This window comes from Melanostigma gelatinosum, assembly GCF_949748355.1.
Source record: "Melanostigma gelatinosum genome assembly, chromosome: 2".
Classification (NCBI taxonomy): domain Eukaryota; kingdom Metazoa; phylum Chordata; class Actinopteri; order Perciformes; family Zoarcidae; genus Melanostigma; species Melanostigma gelatinosum.
In genome coordinates, this window is record NC_136635.1 from 11,371,954 (window position 1) to 11,396,216 (window position 24,263).

General features: G+C 41.6%; 1 protein-coding gene across 1 annotated transcript; it reads right to left on the minus strand.

Annotated features, from left to right (window-relative positions):
- Positions 1 to 580: 580 nt before the first annotated feature.
- pax6b (paired box 6b) lies at positions 581 to 14,276 on the minus strand (the record flags this gene model as incomplete). The annotated part of the gene is made up of 14 exons (XM_079295254.1): positions 14,211 to 14,276; positions 13,821 to 13,968; positions 11,086 to 11,139; positions 10,280 to 10,309; positions 7,678 to 7,808; positions 7,309 to 7,344; positions 7,008 to 7,223; positions 6,507 to 6,672; positions 3,164 to 3,322; positions 2,750 to 2,832; positions 2,484 to 2,634; positions 1,796 to 1,908; positions 1,369 to 1,510; positions 581 to 666 (listed from the first exon to the last, which is right to left on the minus strand). The coding sequence occupies exons 2-14, from the start codon at positions 13,831 to 13,833 to the stop codon at positions 581 to 583; spliced, it is 1,380 nt and encodes a 459-aa protein (XP_079151380.1). The 5' UTR covers positions 13,834 to 13,968; positions 14,211 to 14,276.
- Between the last annotated feature and the right edge of the window lie 9,987 nt (positions 14,277 to 24,263).

Sequence of the window (24,263 nt, forward strand, 5' to 3'; positions counted from 1 at the left end):
TCCAGCTTTTCGTCTTTAATGATATGCAACAGCGTCCAGAGACCATGCAAAGGCTGGTAGAAAGTCTCGATATAAGCAGATCAAAAGATAGTCATGGCAGAATCTCTCAGGTTCTCTTCTCTCAAACAAACGCAAGACCAACATGGTTTTCTAGCAGTCCATCTATCAGTACTTGATCTTGGTTTTTCATATTAACATACAAATGGCCATTTACTAACACACCAGAGAAAAAAGGAAACAATGACTGAAGTTGGAAATAGAAAAAAAACAGTTTTTGTTCCATAAAAATGTAACACCGGGCACTTTACAGAGGTCCATTTTCTTCTTGACTTTCCATCGTTGTTCTCTCTTCCAAGTCCTTGTTTGAATGTGCCTAGAGCTACAGAACAGCACACAGTCCCACTGGAAAAACAAAGCCCAGACGTCCCAAGGCTCTCCCAGAGTCTCTCTCTTTCTTTCCTCCTCTCCTCTTCACAACCCTCTCTTGCCTTCTTTACTCTTCTGTGCCGTGTATGTGTGAGGAGCACTGCCGGAGGGCGACGGTGGAGTGGGTGGTTATAGGGTGAAGTAGCTCTTCTCTCTACTGTAGTCTTGACCAGTACTGAGACATGTCAGGCTCGTTCCCTGGGACTTGGACAGGGACAGACACTCCAGGAGAGATGAGTCCTGCAGAGACAAAAAGAGAAGATGTCAGTAAAAAAAATATAAAAAATGTAAGAAGCTCCCCAGAAGTCCCCAAGCTAAATTAGATGAGTTGATGCACCATGCACAGTTAGTGTGACAGCTAACACTAGTTAGGCTCATAGCACAGAGCATTGTGCTTTAAACGCTTGCAAATAGGTAGCAGTGGAGCTGCAGTGAGTCACAATGCTCTGCACATGGTTGCACAGTAAAAGGCTTGCAAGCTCGATAAATTGAGGCTTTGGCAATGGCATTTAAACAGATAGAGTAGAACAGCAAATGAATCAAATTAATTAGCAATTTAGCACAGAGGAAATGTGGTTATGCATGATTAACTCTTCATGACTATAACCGGTATATACGGCTCTCAGTAAAAGCATCCTAATGGGGTGGAACTAAACTATGGGCTGGAGTAGCGGGGTTGACATGATGGCGTAGAGCGGCACTGAAATGAGCTTCATGCAACTGCGGAAGGAAAATGATATGGAATGCAGAGATATTGATCCGTTTAAACCAGTTTCTCAAGTAGATGGAAAGGAAAAAGGAAAGTTGCTGCAACAGATCATGAATCAAAGACGGCTGAAGTACCCCCTTATTTACAGGAAAGGTGGCAGATGTTTCAGAGAGTGCACTGTTTGTTATGATTAATTCCCCAGCATGTTGGTAAACAATGAACTGTCTGCCTACCTGTTGAGGTGGTACCAGAAGTGGTCATTGATTGGCTGTTCATATGTGCCTGCATATGAGGGGGCGTGTATGTGTCGTAGCTCCGCCCGTTCACAGGCGGACTGGTAGGCAGCATGCAGGAATAAGAGGAGGTCTGGCTGGGCTATAGATAGGGGAGAGAATGTTACATTAGCTGAGCCAACCATAGTTGTATAGTCTGGAATACTGAAGGCAGATGTGGCTTGATTTCATTGAATTTATACGTTTTGGTTCTCTGAGAAAGCTATCCTTCAAGGTTTTTTTTGTTGTTTGGCCAGGAAACACAATTTAAATGACTCATGGCGTGTTTGATTCCACTCTTACAATCACATCAATCATATATATATATCACATAATAGGTATATCTTTAAACATGATTGGCTATAGAGCATTGTGGTATTTTACTTACTTGCATAGGTAGAGTGTTTGACATGGTGAAGCTGGGCATGGGGGGCAGCGCACTGTAGGTGTTTGCCAGAGCAGAGTCAGGTCTACCCAGCATTGACCCCGCGGTGAAAGACACTGTGAAGGAAAGTGAAAATGTGTTTAAAAAAACCCGCTGGAATCACAAACACAGTCCTCCAATGCGATGGACCGTCTCATTAGCGCTAAGTGCGTGCGTGAGGGGACGCCTTATTTGACAGGGGGATAGGCCCGGACACATACTGTACAGCGTGTGTCTCAGGTGATTGACTTGTGAGCATGAGCTTCAGCTCTGCCGGTGTGCCCTCGTGCCTGATTCGTTAATTACGCAGATATAAGTCAACTGAGAAGTTTTGCTCAATCATCCATCAAAAGGAAACCACCGGTGCTTCTTTAAGTAAACCAGAGCGCACAGCCTTTGAGGCATTTTTTTCTCATTTTTATATTAATCCGCAGGCTGTCGCATAATAATATTTGGTCATATTTAACATGGATCCTGTCTGACCCGAACCCATCCACATGTACATTTTTTTACGTACATTATAACAGTAATAATGCAATGTGAATATGAATGCATGCAGCACATTAGTTGACACATTTTGATATCAAACTTGAATCATATTTGAAGGGATGGGGGTGTCCTGTAAGTACTATCCCCGCTGTGGTGCACCTACCCGGTGTTGTGGGTTGTGGGATGGCCTGGTAGACGCTGGTGCTAAAGCTGCTGCTGATGGGAATGTGACTGGAGGAGTTGTTGGCCTGCCGGCGCTGGTTCCGCAGCTTCTCCTCTCGCCTCCACTTTGCTCTTCTATTTGAGAACCATACCTGCAACGAAGGCTGCTTAGTTTTCCTTTCATTGTTGCCATTTTCAAAACGTTCACACATCCGTTGTAAAAAAAAAAACAATAATGACAATAAAAAAAAAGTTCTGAACACTCACTTGTATTCTTGCTTCGGGCAGGTCAATTTTCGCTGCTAGTCTCTCTCGCGCGAAAACATCTGGATAATGAGTTCTTTCAAATTCTGTAATGAAAGAAACCGCACAACAACATTGTTAGTAAATTAGGAATACATTAGATCGAGGGTCATTTATTTTGTGCAGGGCTATTAGTTGAATATGTGTAGATTCAAAACTATGGACTATAAACTATGTCCCAGCATGTCGAACAGAAATTCGACCCATCATTCGTTTTATTTCAGAATAAAAGAGTAAAGTGTCGCTGTCCTAATATCTTCAGACAAACCGCAACGTGTGTATTTCTTTTTACAAATAACAATGACATTTTGAAAATAAATAAATAAAAAATAACAAATGGCGGATATACATGTTTAAATGATTCACTGGTTGCTCGACCTTTTTCCAGTGCTTCAATCTGCTCCTGTGTGAAGGACGTGCGGTTTCTCTGTAGTTTCCTCTTGAGCTGCAGTCGCATCTGTGTCTCCTCTGAATCCTCCCCATTCGAGCTGATGGAGTTTGTGTTTTCTCCTGCGCCGTCTTGTTGTGGGCAGCCATCTGCAAAAAAAAAAAAAAAAGCATATGATTGAAATATACATTCAATTAAGCTAATTGAATAATTAATTCTCGGGTCGCGTGTTGTATCGGCCTGCAGCTAATTGTACAGACCGCGGTGCAACATCATTAATTAAAGCCTCTATCATGGTTGATTAAATAAAAAATCAGAGGAATTATTGCCGTTGCTTCTTAATGTTGCCAGATTACAGACAAATGACTGCGTGAAAAATGAACAATATGAAAAAGGCTTTATGGTTGAACTGTTTATAAAATATTGTGGGAAAAACAGGCTGGCGAGGGAAAGGCTCCGCGTACTTATCGCTTCCCAACAATGGCGTGTGTTCTCAAAAGGTTAAGAGAAATGTGACAAGATGTGGCGAGCCTCTTTTCAGAGCCTACGAAATGTATTAAAACCCCAAACTCTCTAGCCCCCTTTTTTAAGGCAGAGCAATGCCTCAATGGTCGTTCCCATATGGGCGTTGGTATAGCCATTGAGGTGACCACCAACTTTTGAATAGGAGAAGACGCTTTTCAGAATGATACAATGCCTTCAGGAGTAAGGGAAACCATTAAACTATGGACACAGCCAGGGACGAGCAGTGAGCCCTCGGTGGGTGTAATATATGGGAGGGGGCTATTGGAGGAGATGACAAAAGGATCCTCTCTCTCTGGAGGCGCACAAGCTATAGTACTTTGGCATTGTGCGCACGAGGATCCCAGTCAACAGAGCTTTGAGTCCAGTGTGTTAACCCTTATCCACTACCATCATTAATCACGTCCCCCGGCCAGCTACACGCCAGTCAGGATTTCTGTCTTCAATTGGAAACAAATGAGTGAGGAGAGAGCATGCAACCCCCTGAACAACCAAAATAAGGCCAATCTATTCACTGCCCCTTCAGTTGCAGGACGAGGCTTATCGACTAATGTCTGTCTTGTTGTTGGACATCATTATCACACCGAGAAGTTAATGCGAAAGTAAGCAGGGGTGCGTTGATAAGAGTGGTTTATGCAATATCTCACGGATGTCTGTCTGGAGCCACGGGTTGAACTCATGCCAGAGAGTTCTTTTGTATGCAGATTTTATTTATGTTTTAACCAGATTAGCATAGTTTTAGAGAGTAGTACCTTGCTCGGGGACACGAGGTTGGAACAGGTGCAGAACGGCCTATATTAAGCCATGAATTAAGCTTCTGCGCCCTTTAGAAGATGTCGGTTCCATGGACACCCAAACATTTAAGTTAAGGTGCGCAAACTTTCTTTTTTTTCTGGTGTGAAAAATGCAGCAGTTAGATATTTTAAAAATAATTAAAAAAAACAAACGTTTCCATAATGTGAGTTCAAGCAAGATGCAGGTTTGATCAAAAGCGAATTGTCATGCTTGCAGTAGACCTGAAAACATATTTAGTGTCTAAAAGTGAAAGTCTTGGTTCACTGGAGGAAAACCTGATGCGAAATGTTTCTTGACAATTTCCCTCGCTACAAATAGACAAAAGTATTCTTCTATAGGCCAACAGTTTGTATCCACGCTATTTGTTTCTTCACTCTGGATAATCCATAAAAAGGAGTGAATGTGCAGCTATTATCCGTCTGCCAGACCCACTGACGCTAGGATGGGATTTGTTTTCTTTATAAAAGCGCTGGGAAATAAACTCATTCTTTAGTATCACGATGTCTCAGCCAGTCAGGCGGAAAAGCAGCAAAAAAGAGATACCGAACCAATTGCGGCACCTTTCAGCTGCTGAGGCTGGATCAAAACACTCTTGAGAAACCGCTTAGAACTGAAAGAGAAAGTGAGAGACTAAATCCTATAGACGGGATTTAGAGCCATATAGCCAGAGAATGAGAAAGAGATAAAAGACAAAATCGGTAAGGAGTTTTTATTCGTTCCTCTTTGGATAGAGTTGTCTTCTTTTGGGGCCCTGTCACTCTCCATGTAGCCATTATAGCTGCTGACTCGGCTGTCAGATAGGAAACATATTTTCGTTCCCCTGAGACAAAATTGCTTAGATAGCCATTGAATTAAAACGATAGATAGATAACTCGTTTCGATAACTCGTATTAATAATAACAATAACAGTTATTATTATTAATAATGATGTTGTTTGTTCTTTATTGTGGTGTCATAATTATTATAAATAGTCATATTTATTAAGAATGATTAATAATTGATGTAATGTGCTATGACAGGCTGTACCAGAAACAGTAAAAAAAAAAAAATAAGTAGCATGTACAATAATAACAACAACAATAATAGGCGTATTACTGATATTGTTAAATATTATTCCAAAATGAAGTTAATCCTTTCGCTGTTAATATGATCTTTTCCGCTTTGCTGCTTATTGACAACAGCCCCACGTGTCCAAATGGTCATCAAACAAATGCAAATTATTATTTGCAAGGACTGAATTTCAGCACTTGTATTTCCCAATTCTGGTATTACTCAAACTCCATGCTTTATCGTAAAACGTGTTTAGTGAGTAAATATTAAAGGAGCAAAGTAAACAGGTGGTGTTTCTTAGAATAAAATGTGCTCAGTGTTCGGCCTGCAGTAGGCCGAAAGAAAACCTTCTGAAGTGGAACATTTCCACAGCAGCCTTACCATCTCCACACTCCTGCATGTTGCCATAATGAGAGACAAAGCCCTCTTTAATGAGCAATTACACGTAGTGCGGACCGTTCCCATAACCAATCATTGCGTGTGAAGGAAAACATTCCTTTGTACTAATATCCCCGCACACAGCTCCCCGGCTCTGCCTCCCCATCAGGAGGGGAGGAAAATGCAGGCTGTTGGGTGGACACCTGCTGAAAAGACAAGCCGCTGTCACGCACATCCATGTCTGGGACAGTGGAAGCATTCAGACTGCATGCATGACCTATGGCTTCCTCTCATCGACTAGTCTTAATTGGGGGTCTTGTTCAGGGCATCAAAGCATGCCAATGCATACCTTCCCGCAAACAGAGTCGTGGACCGGAACAGTAAAGTGCAAAACGATTCATATTCAAACGTGACCATTTACCTCTGTGGATGTATATAAATCCGAACGCATCCATCTTCAAACACAAGTCAAATATTTTGAAACGTTACTGAGCCTCAGAAATCAGACCCACACCGCGCGGCTGTATCCGCCTTTACAATGCATGCGTCAAGGTGTCTTTAATGCCACTGTGTGGTAATGAGGCTCACCTTGGTTGGGCTGCCCTGGCACTGATGTTCCGGGGTACCAGCCGGGCCGGGTCCCCCAAGTTCCTGTCTGACCGTTGAGCATTCTCAGCTTGTCATACATGCCATCTGCGCCCATCTGTTGCTTTTCACTAGCCAGGTTGCGGAGGACTCTGTTTATCGATGACACCTGAATGACAAATTGCATATGATAAAAGTAAAGATTAGATGGAGCACCGTATCAGTGTGTTTCTATATGCGGGTAAAAATATGTGGCACACACACATAATCATAATAAATGTGCACAGGAAGATGTTCCTGCAAAGCGCACAAATGGACAGCAAGCTCCTTCTAATTGACTGTATGTTTGGATGATCACACATGCAGTAATGCGCGCCCCACACTTTCTATTTAATACAACTGAATGGTTGGTTGCCCATCTCCTTTTCCTCCACTGCATGAGAAAGAAAGTCATTTCATGTGGCAAATTAAATCATGCACATAACTTACAGTCAGTACACTTACACTGGGTATATTGTCGTTGGTGCAGACCCCATCCGACAGAAGTCTGTCACGGATCTCCCAAGCGAAGATAGACGGACACTCCCTCTTGTACTGCGCGATTTTCGCGACCACCTCTGGAGTGGCAACTCTGGGCTTGCTGCCGCCTATTGCTCTCGGTCTTATGGAGCCAGTTTCATAATACCGGCCCAGGATCTTGCTCACACAGCCGTTGGATACCTGTATAGAAAACAAAAGACACAATTCACATACATTATTTACGACTATTACCAGAATTTCTAAGATGGCGTCAAATAATTTTCACCTTTTCACTGTCCAGCACTTGGACTTCATCATGGGTCTATAAACACAAAAAATATGCCTTCAATGGTATATTAGGCATTATATGTATTCTTTATAAGAGCTGGCAGATTACTTTCCTTTTTGTCGGCCTTATTACATTCCCAGTAAACGGAATGATGTAACTAGTAAATAATAATTTTACTGACTTAAATACAATCTTACATTGCAACATTCAGGCTACAGGAAAAATGGATTATACGGAAACACCATACCGTGATGTCTCTCATATTTTGCTTAATTTTCTTTTGGGAAAAAAAAATCAGTTTGCATCCATTGAAAACAAATTCAGTTTGAAACCTGTTATCTGTTCAAACGGGAGTGTGGTTGTCACCTGCAGTATCCTGGAGATGTCGCAGGGTCGAGCACCACTGTGAGCGAGTTCAACTATTTTCTGCCTGGTGGAATCCGGCAGCGGTCTACCATTAACAAACACACCACCAAGCTGGTTTACGCCACTGTGACCTACATGGAGACAAAGGCATCGCAGTCATCACATCGTAAAATAACTCTCATTAAAACATATGCTGTAAAGCAAATGTGTTTATTTGAATGGAGAGGACAATGGGATAAGCGCTCAGGATAGCAGAGTTAAAGATGAAATATAAAGACCGCATACAGAAGTGCAAACGGTTTATAACAGCTCACTTAAAAAAAATAACTGTCATGTGGTTAAATAAAGTATTTAAAATCGAAGCGCACTGATAAAACAATAGTTGTACTAAATGTTTAAACCGCGCTATGAAGACAATCATTGCGCAGTTATTCAGCAACACATGCAGAACATGGATTTAACGACAATAGCCTCACATCAACCAAAACATCTCAATACAGGTTTTGTTTTTCAATTATAAATGAACAACCCGGTCGGTCTTTTGCCCCGAAAAAACTAAACAAACCTTTTATCAAACCGAAAAACGTTGGTATTAAAACAGTCGCACCGTTATCCATCCCTTCATGTACAGCTGCGCATCACCAACACCAGCACCTCACTCAAAAACTATCTAACAACTAATAATAACCAGCAGCACTGACAATCACAGGAAATACTAGACTTGAAATAATGTGTAAATTAGCTTTCATTCAAAGGCATCGCTTTCTGGAAAGTGACTTTAAATCGAGAACTTCTTTCTCCGATAGTCCTTCTAAACACAGTAATTACGCATAAATAAGACAGACACCACATAGTAATCTAGCTCTAAAATAGCATTTTTATGATTGGTTATTGTCTAAAAAAAAGATCGCTTTTTGTAAATGCTTCCTAAATGATGCTATGGTATTTCTCTAAAGCACAGAATAAACCGGCAAACCTGAAGCAAAATGGGAGGGCTGACTCCCCGCAGTGCCTGAGCTGCTCTCTGTTTCTCCGCTCCCTTCCCCTGCGCTGCCGCCCGGTACATTGACTCCGGGAGCAGAGGCTCCTTACCAATAAATAAGCTCCAAATATAGAAGAGGGGGAAAATATGATGAGCCTGCCTGACATTTGTCTTTAAAATAAAGCTAGCTGCACGTCAAGTTTGAGCTTAATTTCTGGAAATAGGCGGAAGTCGCCTCGGATCATGCATGGGAGGCTAATTGAAAAGATCAGTTGGAGCACTTGTGGCAGGCATGTCACTTTATGACACCGCTCTGCTTTTGAAAATCGCATCGTCACGACAAATAGTAGCATGATAAAACGACCCTTTCTGTCTGCATTTGGATATCACTCAGGCACAATTGGACGCTACTCGTTTACCCTCCGAGGGAGACTTCGTTTTAAGGTGGCCAGGGGCTACGCGCGGTCACAGAAACGAGGGCGCGCCTGGATTCTTAACATATTAAAAGTGACATGCAGCTCTCTCCCCCCCCCCCCCCTTTGTTTGTATTTGACAACAAATGCTCACAGCCACTGCATTCCTGTTGTGTGCAATCGGTAGGCGTCTTTACTCTGAAATATGTCACAGGACTCTGCTTTAAACTGCAGACTTAATTGTATAAATATGATCAAAAGGGGCCTGAGTGAAAATAAACCTGTTTAAATGAGTAACATATCCCCTTAGGCCGCTATGTAATAATCTTCCAGCGTGGATTTGATTGATAGTAAATCCATTATCATCCCTCTTGCTCTTTGGTAATTCCAGGATTAAGTGGAATTAATAGACTTCTTACGTTGAAATTGGCCTATCCGCATTTAGCAGTCCTGCTCAGCGGGTTATCCAGAGCTGCTCCGTCACCTCTGATTTATAGCTATCATATAAATCCTCTGGATCGATAAACCCGTCAGATAAGGACATCACATAAAAATCAAACTCTCCGAAGGTTAATAAGTCTTAATCATGGCACAATTCCCTCAAGTGCCCAGAGTCGATCTCGCCCGCTGGCGCTGATTATGCGCCTTGTATTCTATTGCAAATCGACTAATAGGAAAACATATGGTGTCAATTTGGACGCTCCCCACCATATACACCCAGGAGTTATTAGCACAAAAGCCATCGAGGCCGTCGCGACCTTTAGACAACCCAAAGGGCCGGGCCCAATGATATCTCCTCGGCAATTCGCACCAGACATCACACGCCAAGCCAGGGGAGCATCCCATTATCATCAATCCGCTGCAAAGCAGGAGCACTGGGTAGTGTACATGGCTTTGATAAGGCCCTATTCTCTCTATAATGAAACACTGGCAAGCAAAAAAATAATACAAATAAACAACAACAAAAAATATCTGTAGCTATAAAATATGACGCTAATGCCAGCAGTTTGTAAAAGTATTTTGTTGTTTTCAACACAGGTCACTTTAATGATAAATCACAGCTTTCCTCACATCAAACAATCCAACTGTCATTGTGTCCAACATTGGATTCAAACATTTTTTTTTTTTTTACTAATGCGCACAGAATACAGCACAGACACGTCATCAAGGTATTTGGAGAATAATAAAATAAAATCATCCCACACACCTTCATCACAGATGTCATACACCTCTTGTCCAGCAGCAAGAGAGAAAATGGTTCATGTTTATCCTTTTTTGTTTCAACACACACCAAGAATAAGACAGATATTCAACTCATATGGGCCACTTTAAACAGAGGCCGATAAGCAACTGCATGTTCCATGTTGTTTTTGATTAGCACCCACGACAATATGGTTGATAATATTTATCTTCTGCTGTGAGTTCAGCCTGCACCTAGTAAAGCCTGGGGTTGTATTATGAGCATTTTCTTTCTAGTTCATGCTGTCTGTCCGTGAAGAATATGGACTAATCTACATAAGACATTATTGCTATTCCTCATGTTTCATGCAGGGCCCTTCTCTACGCAGCTAATCTTGTATGCAGCCTGGCAGCCAGCTCTAACGCTAATGCAGACGGCTGTGCAATTATTTAATACCAACTCAAGCAGAAACAAAAATCTCCCTCTCAACCCCAACCCCCTCTATTTTCTCCCCCCCCCTCTCTCTCTCCCTGGAGCAGGACGACGTGTGATTAACTTGTTCAATAATAACTTCTCTACCTATCATTGCAAAAAATAAATTAACAGCAATGAAACGGCCATCAAATAACTGAGAATATGTCGCCCCTGCACCTCATAGTCATGCAAATGTGTGCCTGCACGTACATTTCCTTTCCTTTAAAGTGTTCCTGAAGTTATTGCGCTACAACAAGCAGTGCATAATGTCAGTGGGTGTTGCTTCCATGCAACCACATTATAACTTGCGGTTGTAATCAAAACTTTCAAAAACAAAAATAAATATGAAAACAACTTACTGTTCTGCATCATTGAGGCTACGCCAGACTCCCACGCGGCTTGGCTGTGGTATTCTACGCGTCACAAGGAAAAGACAAAGCTGGTTAGTTTCATGTACACATCTTCCTTTTTACTGTCAAATTATTTGCAACATTTTTTTGAATAATAAATGAAGTTTCTCATCTCATCGTTCGATAATATAATATTTGCGGATCTTTGTGCTTAAAACATGATTGATGCATACATCATTTTCACATCCTCAGTGTATGTATGTATTTTAATTAAACTTGCCTGGAAACAGAGTTGACTGTCCACTTTATAACAATTTAGTCAATCATCTGCCGTTTTCACTACTTAATGTCTCCCTATAGGACAAAGCAAAACAACACATTAGCACAGCTATCCTGATGCACTTACTGTATCTTTATTTGTGCCCTACAATTACAATTAACCTCAATGTTGTTGCCAAGCAAATAAAAGAAAATGTATGCGGGACAGAATTACTTGAACATCGCGATATGCCTATTTCAGACAGCACTTGTCAAAAATAAATAAAATTGGGCATATAACTTTTACAGCACTATTTATTTCCTCATAGGCTTATAAATACAAACTTGATATTCCTCCAATAAGGGAGTCTATCGTGGAAACTGTACAGTGACACACGTTGTCTACCTCGCCTCACTGCACTGCAAAAGTCCAGACCAGGAGGGGGTACAAAGCTGGTGTACAAAGCCTGCTGGACTCGCAACAATGCACCCCCTTTCCTGCCTCGTATACCTCAAACCCGGGGCAAAAACTCGGCCTCCGCGACTAGAAACACACAGCTTCCCCACTAAACACACCAACAAGTTCAGATTAATACAAAGAGCCGGAGGCATGCATCCACCCCCTCCGGGACCATTCACAAACACACACACACACACACACACACACAAGCGTGACCCCGGTGCCGCTCGTGCGTGAATGTGGGTCTTGTTGGCCCTGCTTTTCTAGATTTTTTTTTTAAAAGTAATTTCTTGTAACAAATATTTGGTGGGTATTTTGTGCTGCTGGTGCGGGTTGTAAAGCGGGTTTGAAGACACAACAGCACAGTAGGGCGCTAAATTGGAAAAGACAAATGCATTAAAGAAGCTATTGACTGGGGGACAGATAAAAAGGGGGCCAGGGAGGGAGAAGTCTAAAGTTTTCGTTTTCTCCCTCCATGCAAAGTTGTGTTGTGTGCAGAGCAAAGTGGCCTGATAGGGACGTCTATAACGTCTATAAGTCCACGGCTAGTTTGTGGGATCCACGCAGGGGCCGCCATTGCATTTATATTGTAGCTTTCTTTCACGTTTAACAAATAGGCTGCATTAATCAAATTCAGATTCCATCACACTGGGCCACATAGCCGGAGTTAGCCTGTTTAGCATAACCTAAAATTACCAAAACAACCACTAACTAATGCAGAAAGAATTCGTGTTGTTGGCCTGATGTCACAACAAAGTTAAAGTGGAATAATAATAAATACAAAAATGCCTGACCAGCCTGAAAATGCAGTAGCTTTTAGCCTTGTAAGGTCCAAGTGGTTAATCATTTATTTAAGGTCGAAAGCTCAAACGTTGTTGTTCCCGACGATCTAATCTGCATTTATTTTCCTTTAGTAATCCGTAACAACAATGTCTTAATTCAACATGCTTATTCTGGCTGCGTTCACAACATTATGCAGAAATAGTGCATGAGGGCCTTGACTACAATGGCCCTGGTGCAAGTAGGCTGACAGAGAATATAGGCTATATTTAGTATATTACTTGAAACAAATAGTTAAATATTACACATTTAGTCAATTATTTTTTTAGCATGCTTATCTACAACATGATTAATCTCAGCACAAAGGATCAACACTGGAACATATTATTAAGCCCTCTTATTAAGCCCTGATGTGTTTCTTCAACATTTTATCGGGTATTTCTAGGCTGAATTATGCAGAATGTATCTTGACAATTACAAAATAAAGATGCTAATTACAGTACATTGATACGCCTGTTTTATTCAACTGATTTCTTTGTTTTGACAAAATAGTTTAAAAGCAGCAATTTGAATCCATATTTTGTGTTTTTATGAATTTTCTGTGAATTTATTTAAAACATGATTTACTATTATAGGCTGATAGGCCTGTCAAAGATAGTGTCTGACTACTTTAAATACTACTCAGCCCAACTGCTCAAATGTAAAAGTACTTTAACTCGCTGTCATTAAGGGAACCAGCTTCGAAAAAGGGGAAAGCTGTACACAAACACGCTAAAAACGGACCTCCTCCCCAAGTGCTTCATGGAGCTTTTTTTTGTAGAAGGCGCTTGGGTGACTTGCCTGCATGAATCAATCTGACACCTTTCCTGAACGGGTCATTGCGCGTCATTCTCCACGATGATCACGGTCCTGGCCCAACGTGACTTTTTACTCTTTACTGTCATAAATAAGCGGTAAGCTATCCGTAGGCCTAAACACACCAACTAAATCGAGCAGATAAAACAGACACTTTTGAGAGAGTCCAGTCAGAAGATGCACAATGCAAACGATAAACACCCACAAGCTCACCACTGAACCTCAATACAGCCGAGAATAAATGACCTATAATAACAATATTATTATTAATAATAACAATAATAATAACACCAATAATAACAATAACAATAATACTTATATATAATCATAATTATATCAATAATCATTCCATAATTGAACTGCACAGACAAACTTTAAGTCAGAATCTTACCTTTTTGGGGCATCCTGTGTCGTTGTCAAAGTCCTTGGTAAACTACAGGCTACAGCCTCCACACCACAGAACGAGCAAAAAAAAAAAAGCCGACCAGGATCAGTCTCTCTCGGGAAGTTCAGAAGAGGAAAAATTAGTTTCCAGTGGTCTTCGGCGGAGACGGAGGGGATATCCCTGCGAAGGGGACAGAGATTGACAGTGAACTCAGATGTCAGGACGCACGGAGTTTGGCGAGGATGTGCGCTGGCGTGTGAGAGAGCGAATGAGAGAGTCAGAAAGAGAGAGAGTGGGGAAGAGAAAGAGAGAGAGAGGGGGGAAGGAGGGGAGGAGGGAAGAAGGGAGGGAGAATCGTGGTGGTGGAAGGAGGTGGGGGTGAGAGAATGAACACACCTATGCTGATTAGCGATGGAACAAGTGTAATGTAGGCCTATGTGTTCCTGGTCTGCTGTGTGCGCCTCGCCTCTCCTCCCTCCGCCGCTCTTCACTGGCCCATTAGCGCGACCCGACCTCTGTCATCATCCCCCATATAAACACTTCCCCCTGCACCACAGCAAAAGCGGGAAACAGGGCCGAGCCACAGCGCCAGAGGGGGGGGGGGGGGGAGGGAGAGAGAGAGAGAGAGAGAGAGAGAGAGAGAGAGAGAGAGAGAGAGACAGAGAGAGAGAGAGAGAGAGAGAGAGAGAGAGAGTCTTCCCAACCCACTAATCAGCTCACGCATGCAAATACCCTGCGCGCACTTGCTGAATATTGCCCTATTGCAAAGCAACTGCCTCGGAAATACCCATTGGTCGGAAGGCTCTATTCTTCAGCTCCAACCTGAGGCTAACTAGTGCTGCAAGGGGAACGGGAAGTAGCAGTGGAGCAGCAGCAGCACACGTGAGCGCTGGAGCTCATAACGCTAAATGATAATTCCAAAGAGCTGCAGTTTACAATGAAGCAACCGAGGCTGTGCATATGCGATTCATTTGATGTAGACGCATGTAATTATGAGATTATGTTGAAAAGTTGAGATGCATGTAAACGTAATGTTTTTGTTTTTTTTGGGGGGGGGGGGGGGCGTTCTGCATCCACTTGTCAAACGTAAACCTGCAGGAAGTAAATAACCTGCACCAGTTCTGTATGAATTTAAACAGAATTTACAGCTGATATGGGCGATTGTTTACTTTTTAAATCGTTTGCTCTTGAAAAAGGCACGACCACCCTTCACTAAAGACGAAAGTGTCCACCACGTGCTTTTGTTGATTCTTTTGGGTATCACCTTCTCCTGAATAGCCTTACCCTTCCTGTCAACGAGAACACCATGCGTAAAGAGCGGAGCCTTTAGGCAAGCTCCGCTGCTTTTTATGGACACATTTGCGAGGCACGGCCACGTCACTCCTCCGACCTGACAGCAAATACCACGCGTAAATAAAGTAAAGCAAATGACTGTGCAGCCATGGCCACACGCTCCCAAACTGCGCTGGTTGAATGACTGGCTATTAACGCACACCTCAACGCACCCAAAAGCAACCCCTCTGCGCCCGTGTTTGAGCATACACCCGGAGCTTTGGGCAGCACCAGTCTGGCTCTGAGGAGCCCCGTCGCTTACTCCAAAAGGAGGAAAACCGAAAGGGGAGAGAATGAGGGTTGTATGGATGTGGAAGCCAAACTAAAGCAGAAAAGGGGGTGCATGAAAGGGCAAAGAGAGAGAGAGAGGGAGCGAGGAGAGGGGCAGGCATAAGGGGGAGGGGAGATCATTTTTTGGGGGATGGAGGCCATGAAATGAAGTCATGGAGGCCTACACTTGACTTTCTTTGACATGTGAAAAAATAGGAGAAGTCAGAGCTCATCAATAAAACACTTCGGAGGTGAAAGAGGGCTCCCTAACAACCATCGCATTCCTGACTATGGGTTCAATGAGTAGACAAACGACGCGCCAGAGAGAGAGGAGGCAGGGAGCGAGAGAGAGGGAGGGAGGGAGGAAGGGGGGGGGGGGGAGTGGGACTGCCCGGCTTGAATGGGGCCGGCGAGATAATGAGCTGAGAGGACCGGCTCAAACTGTCACCGAGGGTCCCGCGGTGAGGAACAACACTTTGGCCAATACTCCTTCATCAAACAACCCGTAAACTAAACGAGCGCATTCATCTGTTTCTCCTTCCTGCATTGTTTCTACTCACTTAGACTGGTGGCTCAGCCTATAGGCCTACCGTGAATGGCCGCAGCTTATATCAGCTAAGGGGGGGTTCCCAAACATTTTCACGTCAAGGACCCCCCTATTAGACATGCATTAGACCACAAACAGCCCCCCACCCCCACCCGGTAGGAGTTTGTGCAATGAGGGAAGCTCGGGTTGGTTATGATTTACTGTAAAACTGAATGACACGCTGAAGGTGGAGTTTAACTTTCCAACACACGTTATCGTTCGGAATTAACTTTGTTCATTGAGGGAAATCATTTTCTGTGGAGAGAATACATGACCTCATGTTGGCTTGAACAGCTGCCTCAGAGCTGTGGCACCAAAACAATTGTATAGTCATTGTTTTCAGTCATGAATATCATCACTTTCTGTGTTGAACTCTTAAACTGAGTTCAATTGTGCAACAAAATGCTGATAAACATGGAACATCCCGTACAATTAAATGTTAAGATGTGATCCCAATTGCAAAAATAATCATCTTCCACCCTTGTATTAGAATGCTTGTGTTCACCTTTGTAGTGCAAATGTTATTGCCACTCACTTGTCTCAGACTGCAGCTGTCAAAAATTCCCACCACTAACTAACCTGCACTTGCTGAAAAGACAGATTCCCTGATGAGTGTGTCAAGTAGTTTTCTTTGGAAACAATACCTCCAGCAGGTTATTGATTTCTTTAGTTAAGCTGTAAATCCGCTCCAAGAGCCAATTCGTTGTCTCCACTTTTGAGAGATTTCAGGTTTTTTTCACAACCTTCACTTGCATGTCAAGTAGGCTGTCATCTTCATCAACAACAAATATATATATATATAAATATTTATAAATATAAATATATATATATATATATATATACAGCATCCCGAGTGCCTTACAATATAAATATTTATAAATATATATATATATATATATATTTATATATATATATAAATATATATATATATATATATATATATATATATATATAAATATTTATAAATATATATATATATATATATATATATATATATATATATATATATATATAAATATTTATAAATATATATATATATATATATATATATAAATATAAATATATATATATATATATATATATATATATATATATATATATATATATATATATATATATATATATATATATATATATATATTGTAAGGCACTCGGGATGCTGTGGAAGTCCGTAAAAAAACGGGATAGACTGATGTTGGGAAAGCAATTAGCCCAATTCGGATTAGCAGCAACTAATGCCACAGGCCTTTCAAAGAAAGCCTAATCTTGTCGCTATTTTCCCTTGAGGCAGTTCGGTATTTGTACCTATCTAGAAACTTTTAAATACAAAAAAAGAGAGAACGAAAGAAGGACACACATTAGGGGAAGGAGCTGCAGTGAAAAACAGTGACATTGTTTTTGGACAGGGAGAGAAATGTAGTGCAGGGTAAACCCCCCTAATTCGGTTCTTATTTAGGATTATAATTTACCCTTTACAGGCTGATGCACATGTATAAGATTTTAATTAATCATGTGTAAAACTGGTGGAAATATGCCTGGTACTTCCAATTAGTTTTGTTTCTGTGAAAACCTGTTGTTATATTTCTTAATTCATTACTACTTGTTTGCCTTTGTGATGATCCCCACTGGGGGTCATAGTTCACTCACCTTTATACAGCAGGACATCTGGGGAGGTCTATTAGAAAATGTTTCAATATTGTAACAAGATTGCTTCTAACAAATGAAAGATTGCTGGGATGAACCCTTCGGATTTATTTAGATTTTATAAGGAAAACTGGAGGATAGATCCTCGTATGCCCTTAATATTTTATTTATTTTTTATAGTAGAAGGGAAGGTGTCAGTTTCATTCAGAAGTTAATTTTTGTTTTGTTTCAGGATATCGCTGTGCACATTATAAATCCTGCTTTAACTATGAACGCTACCTGCTGCTTATTAGTGATCATTTAAGGCCTCACATTTTAATAAAACTGCTGTATGCACTGTTAAGAAAATAATTAAATCCAATATTACTGTACAATTTATTTTTATTGATACTATTCTTATTTTTGATGATATTAGTAATTATTAGCAGGTCGTGCTATTATTCGCCTTCCCATGAGATCACGCTCTGATATAAAATAGTTTAGCGACAATATATGGTGGACTATGACGGTTAGTATTTTTTAAAAGCAATCTGAGGTGTAAAAATGAAATAAATAAAATAAAAAGAGATTGATGATGAAAGATGTAGATTAAAAAATAAAAGAAAAACCTACAATTCTTTTTCTTTGCTGGTGTTGTTCATGTTGTAATCTCAATAATCACTACAAACGTCGACCTGCATTTCTAAGATGTATTCTTGTTGAGATGACCTGTCATTCATCAAACAGCCTCGGATTGTCACATTTATTCTCTCTAAAGAGATTCATCAAGACATCGCTGGTTTATTTGCATACATTATTTGCACATTTACAATGTACATCTCTGTTTTTTTATCAACAATAATTAGACAATCACATGCTTGTTTGACTTTTGCGCAGTTATTTCATTAATCTGCTGTTTTGTAAAGAGTGCTGCACATGGAGCGCGTCCCGGTACAGGAAACTCGATTCATGTCGAGTTATTTCTCAGCACATTAGGTAAATAACCCCATCAGGAAAATAGAAATGTCGCAGATGGTCCTTATTCTGCTTTTCAAAGGGAATAAAAAGCATCAGCTTTGAGAGCGCTTTTAAACATGTTCCATCACAATAAAGGTCTACATTATGTAATTAATTTTGTAGTGAATTATGGTGCAGCCTAGCTCCTTCTGTGGGAGGACGTGTTGAGCGATATTTGTATTGAACTAATCCATATTGCAGTATCTTTGAAGTTTGTGCAGCGACAAGGATCGAGGGTTCCACAGAAGGTGTACGGTCCACAGAAGCCCTCTCCTGGCAAAAGGCTGAAGGCTGGATAAACACCGGGGCTAATGGTGTCACAGCGCTGCTCTGCAAGCGAGACAGACAGAAACACTGGACCCAAACATACAAGAGCCAAAGTCTCCCAGCTGTTTGGAAATCTGATTATTATATCATCATCTTTCACGTAGAAAATAATAACAATAATAACAATAATAAGAATAATAATAATAATACACATTTGAAAGCTCATCTCATTAGAGATGGGACAAAAATAGAAAAAAAATACAATTTAACAAAACATAAATCCAAGTACTATAAACACAAGGCCCAGGCCCTTTTATAAACCCAATCTAACCCTCTGGGTGCACGTCATTTCCCTACATGCTGAGCTGTGCTTTGAAACTCGACACTGTTTTTTTTTGCAAATTGCTGTCAAATGTATTTTAGAACACGAATAATAACTTCTTTAACTCAACATTTGAGCCCAAATGTAAAGTTGTTTCTTCATAAATCGCACGATTGCAGCGCGATGAAGAAACGCAGTAAACAAACTGAAATATTCCGCTGATGGACAGCGTCATTTCCACTGCGCTGATGGATCGAGCAGAGCTGAATAGATACACATTCAATTTACTGTACAGGTCGAAGCCTTTAATTCACCCCAGCGCAAAGCTCACAATAATTCAGTCAAGATCGCTGATTACACGTGTGTGTATGTGTGTGTGTGGGTGTGTGTGTGTGTGTGTGTGTGAGTGATGACAACATAAACGAAGTCAGCTCGCTGTGTTAAACTTTATGCGGGTGTCCACACCTCCCGTAGGCTACACGTGCAAGCACTTTCACCCGTAATTTTACCCAACTTTACGCGTGCCATCAGTCTTATGATAAATCTGCTGTATGCAACTTTCTTTGCATTTCCTCTACAGCTTTTAAAGTTGGAAGAGATCAGGCAAAGTGTGCCCATTTTTTGTGTTTAAATATCCTCAAAGTGAGACTTTTGAAAAGTATCGGGGCTTTAAATCGTAAAAAGAAATTAAAGTACAGTTCGTCCAAACTCACCGGCTGAAAGGCAGCAGCTGCGTCTGACCGGTATCCTGTGCGTATAAAGTCGCCTCTTCCCTCCCCGAATCTCTCCTCCGTGTCACAGCGACAGAAAGTTATAGGTCCCGATTAAAATCTATCTGGATCCGTCGTTGAAATGTCAATGAGAGTGGGGAAAAAAATCTGCGTCTCTTACCAGCAACTTTCCCTTCAGCATCAGCCTCAAGTTGGCAGTGATTGGCTGGAGCGACGGGTCGACGTCATACCTTGGACAGGACACACAGCACAGAATGGGGAAGTAAGGTAGAATATACATGTGGAGCACACCGGCGTGTTTGCTGTCCGAGTGTGTGCTGTGTTCAGGGACTGAAAGCTAACACTTCACTGTGTAGGGCCACGTCCTGTTTTATTATTGTATTTCATCTTATTTGACTTTACTTTAATTTATTTCCCACCGTCCCCTCTGCTGCCAGATTAAAGGACGGTTGAAACAGAACAAGGTGTTATACTCCAGTGTTTTTAAGAGCGTTTTAAAGAATTGTATGTGACACATGAAGAGAGGTTCTTCGAGCTTACCCTGAAACTGAAGAATAGTCAAAAACAATTTTCATTCCATGCAAACAACATGCAACATGGAATTGGATGATTTAGCCTGGTAGTCTTTTTAAGTTTTACATGAGAGTTTTGCAAGATGTTTTATATAACTTTAAATGTATGAAAACTTAAGCCTCACCACAATGGATTTTTAAAGCTGCATTTCCCCCTCAACAGCTAATGCATTTAACAGTGAGGCTACCGTGGAGACAGGGGTGGACTGACTATTATAAGACATGAGCAAGTAGATTGTCTTTGTTGTTATATTTCTATATTTGAGCAACAGGTGCAGTCAAGTCCCACTCAAGAGACTATATGCAAATGTCTCTCTCACTGTTCCTCGTGATGTTTTTGGGAAGTAGGCTGAGATACATTTCCAAAACTCTGATATTATCCTAGCACAGCTCTGTTTCAATGGTTCGAAATTGTAACCATAAACATGAATTATGTTGGCGACAATTCCACTGTTTCATCCTGCGCTGAAAACGTGTTATTTCTACAGCCCTATAAAGTTGTCGTAATGGGGCTTTAGCTTTCCTTTTACTAAAGCCGGCTAAAAGCCTCCAATCCTATTTCACAGCCTCGGATGTTTGTGTCAATTTGAACAAGACGGTGAGTAAATGGGCAACCGCGCCGCCGCCTGTCTCTCAGGAAGAGACCGGGGAAGCGCAGGTACGGGCCAGTCAGGACTGGCTGTGTTTGGGCCATTATTTGGAGGAACAGTCATTAAAGAGGCCTTGATACTGTGCAACGCAGCAGGGTGCTCGACATCCGCGCTGGAAACCGCACGGCTTGGTCCCTGCTTATCAGGCTGTCAATAAAACGAGATGGGATACAGCGGTCGAGCCAGGTGCTCCCTTTCCCTTCCCACACAGCCCCGCTCTCCAGAAGCAGATCAGGCGTAAACGCAAATCTGTCCAGCCGGTTTTCCCTCTGCCGTCACCACGCTGCTACACAACGCCACCTCTTCCCCCCCCCCCCCCCCCCCCCACCCCTCTCGCTCTCGCTCACACGCACGTGCACGCGCGCATACACACATTTACACTAAACCAACGAGACAGTTGTTTCAGTTTTTTTATGAATATATGTTAACAATTTTGCAACTCAAATTGGCCTACTCATGATAATAAATATCAGCTGTGTTTTCATGTAAATCTTCACTGCTGATGCATATTTTGCAACGCATTTCAATAAATGTCAAATATCGGACATGATTAGTTATATGTGGACGTGAACAGGACAATGGACAACATGTATACAATTTGGGGAGAATATCTTAAAGCTATGGAAGCCCTTTGAGAGCTTTGCTGGGATATGCCAATCTCTTGCTCGCTGTGACTGATCAAATTTGAAACAAATTGTGTAATGATCGACCTCCCCTCTCTAACCATGCAGAACATTATGCTGCCATAGCCTACGCCTCACGAGCTTATTGTTTACTGCCACTGTAGCAGACAGAGAAAAATGTCCAGGGGACCGAGCACGTTACCAGAAAGCAGAGGGTGCACGCAGAGTTGATGCTGCGTTCAAAGGGGGCATTTCATCCATCAAATTAGGATTAATTGCAATGGAGTCAAGAAGGTAAGTTCTATCTGAACTTCAAGATGAAACTGCATGGCTGTGAAATATGCCATATGCCCTACATTTGATTGAAACGTTGTTATATGCATCAATTAATCAGCTTTTAATTTCATTTTCGCTTCAGACTGAACTTGGTGGCCTTTTAAGATCGTAAAGAAAGTTAGTCAAACTCGAGCCTGATCCCATCTGCAGTGGGAAAGGTTATTAGGCCTGTTCCTGCTCTGCCACTCAAACAGCAGGCATAGTGTGCAGATATGTTCAGATAGGTCATCTGATATTTTCAATGTAAGACACAGTGTCCAATGATAATATAGCCTAATTACCCCCACACACACCCCTCGTCTGCCTCTCTCTCTCTCTCCCCCCTGTGTGAAATGTTTTAATAAGCCCTACACGCTCTGTGTGCAGTTTGATTTGTTTTCTCTCCATGCTCCCCGGCCCTGGATCGAGACATTAGCCGAATTCCCCCGCGGGGTGATTGGATGCAATTTGTCCGGAGTAGACAGGCACGTCCTGGATGTTAGGAATTCACTTTGGCTCAACGTGACAAGTCTGACTTCGATCTACAATTGCATCTGAGAGTGCAGCGAGCGGAAAGATCCCATGCCATTAAGTGTTCTCCTCCCCCCCCCCCCTTTTTAAATAACAAGATCCTCCATTTGCTCACAAATATTCATAATAATTCCATTTGCGACACCTCTAATCTGCTAGTGAGGCCTGTGTGCAGCGCTAAGTGCGGGCTGTGTCCGCGGTGGTCAGTCCAAACGAGGGGATATTATGCCCCAAATCTATGACCCTTTAAATTTGATTAAAGATTGACAGTGGACTAGATCTAAAAGAAAAACGCAAGACTGACTGACACCTGCCATGCAGACTCGCCTGTGATTGATTCTGATGCTTCGTGTTGACAACAATAATGCTGCTGTTTTGCGCAGGGCTGAGTAGGCGCATTTATCACTCGCTTGCCAGGAGAGGCTGAAGTCAGTGTCCGTGTCGCGCTGTGAGCTGACAGGGGAAAATGGGAGCTAACGAGGTTGTCAGATGTCCTGACAAGACAAATGAGAGCTCGTCACTCCCTGCGCTTTAATAACGTTTAATGGAAACGTATTGCACCGTTCAAAATAAAGTGTTACACATACCGGGTTCTGGCGGAGACGCAGTTAATTACGCACGGCGAGGTAAATTACGCATCAGCTAAAGGGTGTTGGCCTGGATTCAGCACTACCAAAGAGGATGGTTTATATAACACCTATGATTTGCAGTTAACAGACCATCTCGACCTTGGACTTTGTGTTGTTACTTTCAACGATCAATAGCATTGAATTAAAGCAAAATGAATTTCCCATCATCATTTTAGTCATTTTAAGAAAAGGTTTTTCTCAGATCACATCTTTGCAACAGTTGGAAATGTTTTACTGTAAAATTACCACACCTAAAAAAAAAAAAATCAAAGATCTAAATGAGTAGACGTTTGTTGATGCTAATATTTTTGCTCCAAGAAGTGTGCCTCTTTAGCTGGTTTCATATTCACTCAGTATTGTGTACCACGGTCTGGGGTTGGAATCCACCTAACACTGGAAAGAACGGACCTTTGAGGGCTGACTCTAACTAAACCATATACTCTCGGTTATATTAGATTGCAGTTTGTATTTAATTGATCATTTGTTGATTTGTTTGGTCATCTTCTATAATAAACAGCTGTGTATTCCATTTTATGAAGACTGATGAACTGCTACTCTCAGATCTCTTATTGATGTTTTCTATAGGCTGACTCACAATGACTGAAATTTGCATATTCTTTCGAGGATATATATATATCTACATGCAAAAGTAGCGTTCAAATGAGCTGTGGAAACGAAGGAAAAATGCCACAGATTAAATATTTCACAAAAATAACGTTTCCTCAGTGATCAAGTGCGCAATGCTTGACCCGAACATCAAACTGCAAACAGCCAATGCAGTAATGCAATGCAGTTTCCCCACAGCCTCGTCTAAACTGAAATATTTTACTCACTATCAAAAGTATAATTATAGCCATACCGTAGGCCTTTTAATAGAATGGGAATATTTAGGATATCTCCTCCACTAGATGATGGTAATAACTAATTTCTTTGCATAGAGGCTCACCTACCCTGGATTCCACGAGCATGATGAGTGACAGG